Source organism: Tasmannia lanceolata, unplaced genomic scaffold, assembly GCF_043159265.1.
Source record: "Tasmannia lanceolata isolate RefF3 unplaced genomic scaffold, GAP_Taslan_0.1 ptg000005l, whole genome shotgun sequence".
Taxonomy (NCBI): domain Eukaryota; kingdom Viridiplantae; phylum Streptophyta; class Magnoliopsida; order Canellales; family Winteraceae; genus Tasmannia; species Tasmannia lanceolata.
In genome coordinates this window covers 17,659,943-17,672,550 of record NW_027518682.1, presented here as the reverse complement: position 1 = coordinate 17,672,550, position 12,608 = coordinate 17,659,943, and the positions used below count along the sequence as shown (strand labels likewise).

Genomic DNA, 12,608 nt, shown 5'->3' with positions numbered 1-12,608 from the left:
TTTGGGGGAGATATATGGTTCTTATTTTGTTGATTTATGGAGCGAATATCGAATTGGGTGATATCCAACGGCATCTCATGGTAATAAAGAATTGGGTAGGGGTGTAAACGAGCCGAGCCGAGCCGAGCTTGGCCAGGCTCGGCTCGGCCTGGGCTCGGCTCGGGCTCGAACCAGGCTCGGGCTCAGCTCGGTCAGGCTCGCAAGCCTTACCGAGCTCGGGTTATATTAAGTTCACACCCCTCTTCTTCCCTGGACAGCCCTATCTAGTGTAATTTGACTACTTTTTTTACACTATGGGGGTGGTCCAAGTAACAAATGGGGTTCCAAAAATGAAGTGACATATTTTGCCTCCCTCTTTCACTCCCTGGACAACCCTTTTAGTGTATATATTAATATATAATATATATTTTTAAATATATTAAATTCTTAACTACGTTAACGATTCGAGCCGAGCTCGAGCGAGCTTCCAAGCCCGAGCCAAAATTGACACCGTGATATCCAACAGCTTATTTAATCTAATGACAATTACAAGATTTTTTTTAGGGAAGTGATATTTACGCCCCTTTCACCTGGTGCCACTATACCAATGACTAAAGGGGGCTTAAAGTACTTGATGTCAGAAGAATCTAGTGGCCTCGATTGCCACGTACACTGGCGCTGGGTGTCCTGGTGATGAAATGGCACGTAAATATCACTTCCCTTTCTTTTTTCTCCACCAACTACCGGGTGATCACCTACTCTTCTTTAAAAGGATAAGGCCCACACCCACTTAGCTAACCCGAATCAGAAAGAACATAGACTGTTCGTTGCGTGTGTTAGATGAAGACTCGTCAACTTCCTCCTATTTAACCCAAACCCAACATTGCCGGAGTGAGGCTTTAAGTCTGTGTCAGCTGAGGGTTGAGTTCAGGGTCAGACCAAGTCATCAGACCGGGCTCACCCAAGATGACAATTTGCAACCGCACTCTTATTGTCGGTTCTACCGGGTTCATTGGCCGGTTCGTTGCTGAATCTAGCCTAGCTACAGGCCGAACCACCTTTATTCTCGTTCGCTCTACTGTCAACGGGAACCCATCTAAGGCTAAAACCATTAGAGCCCTCCAAGAGAAAGGTGCCATCATTGTACATGTAAGCTTCTAATTTCTGCCTTTGATTTTTACCCTACTGTTTCAAAGGTTGATTTTTTTTCCTCATGTTTTTATTAATGGTTTGTTTCAGGGATCAATAGATGATGGGGATTTTATGGAGAATTTGATAAGGGAACTCCAGATTGATGTGGTAATATCAGCAGTGGGAGGTAGCAGCATAATTGACCAACTCATCTTGATCAAGGCCATCAAAACCGTTGGCACTGTTGAGGTAGTAACAGAACCAAAGATGGTTAGGGTTATTTATTTTGCTTATGTTTTATTCTGATGGTTGGTTTTGCAGAGGTTTTTGCCGTCCGAGTTTGGGCACGACATAGACAGAGCGGACCCGGTTGAGCCGGGACTCACTATGTACAACGAGAAGCGAATGGTGAGACGGGCAACCGAGGCAGCCGGTATCCCTTACACCTACATATGCTGTAACTCCATTGCTGCATGGCCGTATCACGACAACACCCACCCTGCTGAGGTCCTCCCACCGTTGGATCGCTTCCAAATCTACGGTGATGGTAGCGTTAAAGGTTGGAAAATTCAAAGAAAAATAAAATAAAATTAGTAAGAAAGAGAGTAATATCTACAAAGATTCGTAGAAGGACACTCCTCCTGGAGCTTTCTATGAAACTCAACATAAAAATTGCCAATGGGTGACACCAAAATACAAGAATTGTCAACCGGGGACACAATTTTGAGAAATTGTTAAAGAGGGTTGATAACCCCCTTTTTGAGAGTTTGATAACCCCATTTAGAGGGTTGATAAGCCCCTTTTATGCTCTGTTTGGTTGCTGGGTTTTTTTTGTTCCCAGGATTTATGTGGGTAAAGGTTTAGTGGTCACATCAGCTTTTTCTTGCTGACATCAGCAAAATATTGTCTTGAAAAGGGTGGTCTCTCTTTCTCTCTCTACCCTCTCTCTCCACTCATCATAATATCTTTCTCTAATTAATGCTTGTCCCCTCTTTTGTCTCCTACCTTTTACCCACATAAATCCCAGGAAAAAAAAAAAACCCGGCATCCAAACAGAGCATTAGAGACTTGATAACCCCCATTTCGTTCCTCTCTAACAATTTTTCAAAAGTGTCTCCCCCTTGGCAATTCTCATATTTTGATGTCCCCCATTGGGCAATTTTTCCGTATATCTGAAACGTACAGAGTCTGTATGCTTGAGTTGGAGAGTTCGCACATTTGGCCCCATGTGGTTGAGGAGTACAAAAAGCTAGGGAAATGATTTATTCGCCCCCTTTTTTTAATGGGGACAACCTCTCTAGTTTGTTTATGAATTATGTAGGACTACTATTTTGCACTAGAGTGGGCTGTCCCAAGTAAAACCGAAGGGGCAATTATATCACTTCTCAAAAGCTATTTGTTGTGGGAGTTGGTAGAATAGCACCGTTCCATTTCTTAGACACACGGGTGTTAACTGATCTACTTAGTCCCGATCGGATCGACTTATGCCTTACTGGGTCAAGATCCATTTCAAAATAGACCGTCCATCGGAATGTCTCAGTAGGTCCGACATTGTACAAAAAATTAGCAAGAGCAAGTGGTAGCTCGAGCGGCAGCGCACTGGGTTAGGAACTTAGTGTCAATACTTTTAGAAGAAAGATGAGACGGTAACTAGAGACTTCAAGTCTTGAAACAGATGAATGATAAAAGAGAAGTGATATATTTGCCCCCCTTTTTACATGGGAGAGCCCCCTCCTCTAGCGTATTTATGACTACTCTTTTCTAGTAGAGGGGGCTGTTCCAAGTTTAAAAAAAGGGGAGGCGAATCTAATATTTCCCATGATAATATATTCAAAATAAGAATACCTCGAAATAAATGCATATGCCTTATTTTTATAAAAAATTACTGAAAATAATATTGAAAGTGGGAGGGTATTTTCATAAAATAGTACAGTGAATTCGGATTTTAGGTCCTATGATATGTTTCCAAGATGTGTCCATTTGATATTGATAATGTGTATAGAACTATAGATGCTGTCAGTATAGTTTCGGATTTGGATGGTCCATCGGACTGTCCTTCTCGCCAATTTTGTTGCTTATTTTCGAAATTTCAAGTAGTCTGACATCATTCGCATCCTGTCACGGGAGATATCGGATGATCGAGTATTTAGATCCTTTTTTTGTTTTTTGGAAATGTCTAAGCAATTTGGGAGGAAGCCATTTCGCGGCTCCTCTTTTGAAATAGACAAGACCCACCTCATGTTGCAACATTTGGTGTCATGTGACTCGTGACACCCATCAGGCTTTCATTTTGACCCATCAGGCTATATCCCGAGTATTTTTATTTATGATTGTGATGCGTGGTACAAAAGTAGTACTAGCGTGTCTTCTTTGGACCATCCCCGTGTGTCACCCATCAGGCTTATGATAAATTCCCACCCCTGCAACAATACACGTTATGAGGGTGTGAATTTATCATCTCCCGGCCACGTTTGGATACCAACAAGATTTAGATTTAGATTTGGATTTAGTTGATATTTTGAACTGTATCAGATCCCTAGATTTCCAAATCAGCTACAACAGTGTAAAAAATTCCGACTTCCCTAGATTTCCAAATCAGCTACAACAGTGCAAAAAATTCCGACTTTCAAATCTGTTCTGCGAGATATTATTTGGAAATCAATATTTGTAGCAACTCCCTTCACCATAGCTGCTCCTCGATGTTGCTCCGGCAGCAGCAAGACCTCCCGCCCTCCCCCCCCCCTCTTAAAACATGATCATGAAGATGATTGATGTGTTTTGTATCAAAGACTCAAATCCAAATCAAAATACAAATGCATGAGGTATCCAAACATATTTTAAATTGATTACAAGAAAATCACTATGCTCTCATTCTCTTCTTTAAGGCCCTCTTGTTTTGGATTTTGTAATAGCTTTTGGAAGCTGGTTACATTAAAAAAAAAAGGAAAGTGTTTTTTTGTAAAACAAGGTCTTCCACTTTGCTTTCTTTGCAAAAAAAGTCATCTAGTTTGATAATTTACCTAGAGTCATCACAATTGAGTGAATTTTTCAAATCAGTTTATGCCATGGACCAAAATTAACCATGGTAGATATTTTTACTTAAAAGAAGACATAAACGTCCTCATCGGCGAATGGAGAGGCGGATCACCTTGTCCGTGAAGGGGTGTTGGCTGCTAGAGATATATGACTTTCTACCCCCTTGATGAGAAATCTTGTATTTCTCTTTCTTTTATTTTCGTCGATCGTCATCTTTGTAGGTTTGACCGTCCTGGTCAATGCTTCTTTTTAATGAAATCTCACCATTCCAAAAAATAATAAAAAAAAAAAGATGAAAACGTCCTCATTGGTCAAATGATGAATTTACCTTGTAAAAAGACCAAAAATCCAATGAAATATGTTATGTTTTGAAAACGGGGTATGGGAATATCATTTCTATATATAACAGCATTCTTAGCACACGCTATGCATGGGCGAAAACAAATGGGCCCACCCCATCAAAACATGAGGTGTAAAATGGTTGACCCCACCCTATAAATGGGCTCGGTTGGAGATCGTGGGACCTCTCCCATCAAAACATGAGGCAAAATGGTGGGCCCCACCCTATGCATGGGATTGGGTTGAGTTGGTGCGACCCACCCTATCAAAACGTATCACTTAGCATCATGGGTATTTTGGGCTTTTTTTCAAGGTTATTTTCGTGTTTTGACGTATGAGGACATTTTGATCTTTTCTTGGTTAAAAAAAATCTACCAAGGATATGTTGGTCACAAGTTGATTTCAAGACCTAATTTCCCAGATTCACTCAAATTGTGGTAACTGTATCTGTAAATTGTTAAACTAGGAGACTGTTGTTGCAAATAAAGCAAAGTAGAACATGTATTTCGCCAAAAAAAACACCCTAAAAAGTACAACGTCGGTTTGTCTTTATATCAAAACATTGTAGTGTGCTTTTGAGTCCAAAACTGGTTACTGGACTCAAAATCAATTTTGAGTTTGGACCGAAAAACAAATCTCATGCTCTTGATCTCATGAGAAATTATATGATGTCCGACCGTCAAGTCCCTTGTAGGTGGTACGCTGGAAGTACCATCCTTGATATTTGATCCAACAGCAGCCTCTTAAAAAGTGGTCTGCTGTTGGATCAAATATCAAGGGCGATACCGCTAGCATACATGGCTGTCGTTCACCATATAAAAACTCTGATCTCATGGACATGCTCCCATATGTCCCCTGCTAGGACCCAAATTGCCTTTTACTGTTGATACTAAAAATGACTTTTGTGAAAGGGTATTGGTGGTACATGTGAGAGATCAAGACTGTTGATCTTGTTAATAAGTCCATGTTAATGAGGCAACCCACATGTTCAAGGATTCATCCTGAACAGACAACCCACCCCATAAGATAGAGAAAGGGTTTTGCTAACATAGTTTTTTTGCCCTTGGGATCTTGAGTTTACACATAGACGAAAAACATATGAAAATATGTGTAAAAGTTTCATAGTATGTGTAAATTTGTAAATTCAAGTTCCCAAAGGCAATTAAATGATGCTTAACGTAGCAAAACCCATTTTTATGAACCCCGGTGTACTTAAGAGTGGCAAATGCCAGTGAGTTAGGCCCCCTTCTGTCTTGTTTCATTTATTATCTGTTCACATTTGAGACAAACTTGCATGTCTAACTTTTAAGAGTGGCAAATGCCAGTGAGTTGGGCCCCCTTTTGTCTTCAAATAAATGCACGCTCATTATTCGCTCTTTTACCCTGACCCCTAATTTCATTTCATATTTGTGTCTTAGCCTACTTTGTTGCCGGAACCGACATCGGAAAATTTACAATGAAGGCAGTGGACGATATCCGCACGCTCAACAAAAGTGTCCATTTCCGGCCAACCAGCAATTTCCTCAACATAAACGAACTTTCGTCTATGTGGGAGAAAAAGATCGGTAGAACACTCCCTAGAGTCATCGTCACAGAGGACGACCTACTCTCAGCAGCTGAAGGTTCACCAAATCTCATTTAATATTCCGTTATAACACTAGATAATACTCATTAATTCACAATATTAAAGGATTAACTTTGCTAACTGAAATTTTCAACCTTTTATTTTGGTTGGGTACACCCCCACAATTTGTTTTAAATATTTTATCAAGTAGGGGTGCAACTCGGGACGATTTTTGGAAATTCGGGTTGAGCTTTTACCTTAAAATTAGCAAAAGCTCAAACCGACCATACCCAAATATAAGTTCAGTACTCCTTTTTTTTTACGACTACAAAGGATGGGAGTGTTAGTTTCAATTTCCTTAAACTTCATGTTTACCAAATTCACTGTCTTGCTTGAAGAAAACTGTATCCCCCGGAGCATCGTTGCGGCATTCACCCACGACATCTTTATAAAGGGGTGCCAGATCTTTCCGATCGAAGGACATAACGACCTCGAAGTTACGACTCTCTATCCCGACATTCCGTTTCGTAGCATGGCGGAGTGCTTTGACGACTATGCCGGGAAACTGCACGAGCATCCGAAGGACGAGATCACCCCAACAAATTCTATGGTGGAAATATTAGCCATCACGGCTACATGTGCTTGATATTGTACCTCTCCTTGTTCTATCCTAGCCCAAGATTGTAGTAGACAAATTTGTTCAGTAATCTTGGCCATTTGTTTAGCCTTGGCTTTGGGAACTACATATTTAGTAGTTAGTATCCATATGTTGGCAAAAAATTGGTGAAAATTTTAGACTTTTATTTGTGCTTCAATTCATGCAAATAAAAGACGGCATGTGCTTGATTGTACCTCTCCTTGATCTATCCTAGCCCAAGGTTGCAGGAGACAAATTTGTTCAGCAATATTGGCCATTTGTTTAGCCTTGGGTTTGGGAACTACATATTAACTAGTTAGTATCCATATGTCTGCACAAGCCTGGTGAAATTTTTAGATTTTTATTTGTGCTTCAATTCATATAAATAAAGCTGGCCCACATGCATTTTGGTGAAATTGAGACTACTTCTTACACGGGTTTGGTGAGTGACACACCTATCATTTGTACACCTTTAACTTACTCATAGGTTTGGACGATCAGAATATCAAGAATAAGAATGGGTCCCATTGTGAATGGTTGGAATTTGCTTAGGAAGTTTCCCAAAAACGTACTTCTGAAACATTGCACTTGGAGACTAGATTTTATCTGGTGGCAGATCGTGTGATGTAAAGGTCGAAGAGAGAAAACCCTCTTCTTCTTTTTTTAATAAAAAAAGCTATACTTTTTTACTTTTTTTGGATCAGAAATCAAGGGTAACAGGTCTTTCTCTCTCTCTCTACCATTTTCACCACACGGTCGGCCACCATATAATTTCCCAAGTTTTAAATGACCCATTTCTTAATCGCCTTTACACTGGATCCTCAAATCTGATTTTGTCTACCAAGGGACCCCCACCTTTTTTTCTTTTTTTTTTTAATTCTTACGAGACCATCCAAGAGTAAAATCTGGGCCACCCTGTTTTCCTTGTTAGGTGAGGGTTGTTTTTAGTCTCACAATAGAGGGTCAACCTTTTGTTTTTTTTTACCAAACAGATTTAGCAGTCCTCTGGAATTTTTATCCAGCAAAAAAGCTATGTATGTCAGCAAACGTCATAATTCATAGTGGATTTAGTTACTGTTTGAAAACTCCTTATTGCGATCATTGACGTGCCTGAGTTGACTCGTTAACCTGGGCTCCGAGTCTGAGTTTTGCCCAGTCAGTTCAATTAAAATTCTTTTCACTCACTCTAATTAATAAAAAAAATTTGACCACATCAATTATTTGCGCACCTGAATCAAATTTCCTTTTATTGTGGCTGAGTTCCTCATCATAAGTTTTGAAATACTAATGCCTGTATCTCGGGGCCCCTTTTGCCTTCAAATAATTGCATGCTCATTAGTTTCTATTTTACCATAAATCTAATTGTTTTAAATTTTTTATCATTGGCTATTATAATAAAATAAGTTCTTTAACAACGACAAAGGAGAGCAAGAAAGAGGTAAATCTGATCAGAGTAAAAAGAGGGGAGTGTTAATATCAACCTACTCTCACAAGGCGACTTATCCCTGATAATAAGATATTATCTGTCCCTTGTTTCGACTTAAGATGGGCATGAGCATCTGACGGATGAGATCAGCCCACCGAATTCTATGGTTGGGATGTTAGCCATCCCAGCTACGTGTGCTGTTGATTGGATCTCTTCTTGCTCTATCCCAAGATTCTACTAGACAAATTTGTTCAGTAATCTTGGCCGATTTGTGAACATCATGTTTACTAGTTAGTATCCATAGCACTAGCCTGGGGAAACTTTTAGATTTTTATTTGTGCTTCAATTCATGCAAGTAAAAGGGTCCGCTTTTCTACATTGAGACTACTTATTACGCAGTCGTGGTGAGTGGCACACGGCGTCATTTGGGCTTCAAGGGATGCATCTAACGGACCCCACCAGCTAGTTTTCTAGTGTCTTCATCTTAGCCATTTGATCATAATGTTTAATGTTTTCCATCGCAAGGGACACCTCTACTAGGTGGTCTTATTTTGGAATAATTGAACGGCCAGGCAAAAGTTGAGAAATTAAAGTTGGGCAGGAGGTGGGGAATGGTAAAAGCATTTGGCATGAATGCTTAGCATATTCAGAAGAAAATTCTTTTAAATCAGTGCCTTAACTCCTAGGTTGTCTTCTTAAATCAAAGTAAAAGGACATATTATCCCTTTCTGGCATAGTTTGGTTGTTATCATGATTTTAAATCTCGGTTTCAGTACAAGTTTCAGACCTCACCGAAACCGAAATTTTGAAATATCGGCCGAAATCCGTGGAAATCAAATTTCCTCATATTTTTATCTCGTACAAAATATTGGCTAAAATTTTGGGATAATATTAAATAATGAATAAAAATTGAGATTTCTGGGTGAAATCCTTAAATTTTTGATGAAATTTATTTCGGGATATACAAAGTTGCGAAATTTTGGTCCAAATATTGTATCGTTTCGGGCGTATACGATTAATTTCGGTCAAAATTTAAAAACATGATTGTTATTTACTATTCACATGATACCCACTGTCGGTTGGAAATTTTTTAAATGTAACACAATTTTTTCAGGCTGACTTAACTCACAAATCAAGTGGAAAAGGAAAGAGAAAACATGAGAATCTATATTTTCCTTTCCTCTTATTTTTATGTTAAGCGCATCCCAATGGCTCCTTTATATATGGTTGGCAACATCTAAAAATCAATTGTGGAATAAGTGATACCATATGTACGTGATTGGCTCCTTTAATATTTTGGGGAATACCAAGTCCAACACATCAGTCCATCACAACGAGTCCCACAATGATTGGATGGGTTTAACCCCATGTTTATTCATAAAGCTACTTTTATAACAAGTGCTTATTTTTTGGTTAGCACTAACTTACAGATACTAATTAATCACGCTATTAGGATAGGATTTCCTTCACGTTTGTGGCATCATGTCTCATTCCATGGAGAATGAGTTATTTTCTACCAGACTTAGCCAATCATTCCTTTGTTTCATTCTGGAATCAAGAATTGAAATGACAAAATACAAAAATCGTTTTAGGCAAACTCACACCTAAGAATCGTATTTTCTATTTTGAGCAAAATAACGTTTGCATGTAACAACATTGAATTCTGAATTTTTAAGTCTTAGAATATAATTAAGTGGATCAAACCAATCAAATGTCCAACATAATGAAGCACAATACTTGTAAACCAATTTTACATCATGTTTCTTATTTGTTTCGTTTTAACTATGCTACAAACAATATTGGCTTGTTTATTGGGCATCTTCGATCCATAGTTTTTTTTTTTGGGGAAAATTCTCAAAAAAGGGTAAAGTTGGCTAATGTCTCAAAAAATGGGGAAATGCATCCCTAGGAGTGTTTTTGGATGAAAATGCCCTTGTGTTGGTTTTTCCTCCAAGAAAGTAAGCAACAGTTCCCAATGCATTCCTCCTAACATTTTTAACTTTTTTTTCTTCTTCTTACCTTTTTCTTCCCCACGCCCAAACAAAACTCCATTGTCTGTTTTAAAATTCCATTGCAGAGAGGTGAAACTCCCTTCTCCTAAAATCTACCATTGGATCTCTTTATTTTTCTTTGGCTATCAAACCCATAAGCTAGCTTGTCTGGTAGGTCCATTGTGATACATTTGCATAGGTTTAACATGTTCCTTACAATGCTATGGTGTATTGTCATCATCTTATTTATTTGTTAGGGATTTGTTATGGTTTTGTTTGGCATTTGTTATTGTCATCATCCTCTTTACAATGCTATGGTGTATTGTCATAATCTCTCTATCTCTCTATTGCCCTCTATGTTTCTATATAGAGTAAACCCGGATGAAACTTATGTCTATACAATTACAACCACTATTTAAATTTGTAGAATCAATAGTTTGTTCTCAGAACCACTGTTGATATCTGGGAACCAGTATTTAAACACTCAGAAGCAGAAATTATACATAGGAACCACTATTTACCACTATGTACTGGTTCCGATGTATAAATAGTGGTTCCAGAGTAGAAATATTGCTTCACACAATCTAATTGGGTATCAATGTTGCAATGAATTTATGAACAATGGGTTAAATAATTTTCGAAACTCTCAGATGATATGGTGGTTCATAGTTTAGATGGCCTAATACTTGTGAGAATGACTGTATTTATAAGGGTTCAAACACTCAGAAGCACTCATTATACCTAGGAACCACTAATTATACTTAAGAACCACTAATTATACATAGGAACCACTATTTACCATTATGTAGTGGTTCCAAGGTATAAATAGTGGTTCTAAAGTAGAAACATTACTTCACACAATCTAATAGTACTTCATTGGGTGGCAATGTTTCAATGAATTTATGAACAATGGGTTAAATAATTTTTTAAACACTCGGATGTTAAGGTGGTTCATAGTTTAGATGGCCTAATACTTGTGAGAATGATTGTATTTATAGGGTTTTAAATACTCATAAGCACTCATTATACCTAAGAACCACTAATTATACTTAGGAACCACTAATTATGCCTAGGAAACACTATTTACCATTATGTAGTGGTTCTAAGCTATAAATAGTGGTTCCAAGGTATAAATAGTGGTTCCAGAGTAGAAATATTGCTTCACACAATCTAATAGTACTTCATTGGGTGTCAATGTTTCAATGAATTTATGAACAATGGGTTAAATAGTTTTCTAAACACTCGGATGTTATGATGGTTCATAGTTTAGATGGCCTAATACTTGTGAGAATGATTGTATTTATAGGGTTTTAAACACTCATAAGCACTCATTATACCTAGGAACCACTAATTATACTTAGGAACCACTAATTATACCACTATTTACCATTATGTAGTGGTTCCAAGTTATAAATAGTGGTTCCAAATTATAAATAGTGGTTCCAGAGTAGAAATATTGCTTCACACAATCTAATAGTACTTCATTAGGTGTCAATGTTGCAATGAATTTATGAACAATGGGTTAAATAGTTGTCTAAACACTCAGATCTTATGGTGGTTCATAGTTTAGATGGCCTAATACTTGTTTAGAGAGTTTAAATTGTGATTACAAAAAGTTATGCACTAAAAACACTATAAAAAAGTGAGAATGAGTTTATTTATTGGGTTTTAAATTCTCAGAACTACTAATTATACCTGGGAACCACTAATTAGGAACCACTATTTACCAATATGTAGTGGTTCCAAGGTATAAATAGTGGTTCTAAGGTAGGGTTTTGTGGAGGGTGGGAGTGGAAATATTTAGGAGGGTTTTAGGGTTTTAGATGTAATTGATCTTAGGGTTATGGTGGAGGGAGGGGAGGGGAGGGGAGTGGAGGGATTTAGGGTTTGGGGAGGAAACACACGGTTGTAATGGGGGGGGGGAGGTGTGGAAGTGGTCTTTATGAGGAGTGGTTTCTGCAAACGATGTTTGATTTTTTTTTTTTAAATCGCAAAAACCGGTCGACCTTTTCATATGTTTTTAACCTGTCTAACGGGATGGTGGAAAGGTCGACCTGCAGGTTGACCCATAAATGCTTTTCCTACCTGTTTGGTCATATGGTGAAAAGGTCGACTTGCAGGTCAACCCATTAAGGCAAATTCACACCTGTTTGTGAATAAGGTAAAATGGTCGACCTTCAGGTCGACTCATTGAGGCAGATTCGCACTTGTTTGTGAAGAAGGTAAAAAGATTGAATTAAGCCTTTGGTAAAACTCCATTGTATAGCCCCCTTCTAGAATGAATTCAGCCAATTTTTTTCAAAATGGACTATACAGCCCATACCATAAGATGATCTAAACCGCCCAATTGATGAGCCACAACGTACATAGGTTGTGCCCTAAAAATCATTTTCATAGGATGATTCTAACCATCTGATCTAAAAAGGGACTTAGATTATGGAAACTTCTATAGATTGGACAGTTGGGATCATCTATGAAAATAATTTTTGGGGTAGAACCTATTTA

The 12,608-nt window shown here is 38.3% G+C and overlaps 1 protein-coding gene across 1 annotated transcript; it reads left to right on the top strand.

Moving 5' to 3' along the window:
• Nucleotides 1-834: 834 nt before the first annotated feature.
• Nucleotides 835-6,902, top strand: LOC143877774 (leucoanthocyanidin reductase-like). Its single transcript, XM_077379994.1, has 5 exons — nt 835-1,128; nt 1,219-1,359; nt 1,432-1,669; nt 5,904-6,107; nt 6,448-6,902. The coding sequence occupies exons 1-5, from the start codon at nt 946-948 to the stop codon at nt 6,693-6,695; spliced, it is 1,014 nt and encodes a 337-aa protein (XP_077236109.1). The 5' UTR covers nt 835-945; the 3' UTR covers nt 6,696-6,902.
• The last annotated feature ends 5,706 nt before the right edge of the window (nt 6,903-12,608 follow it).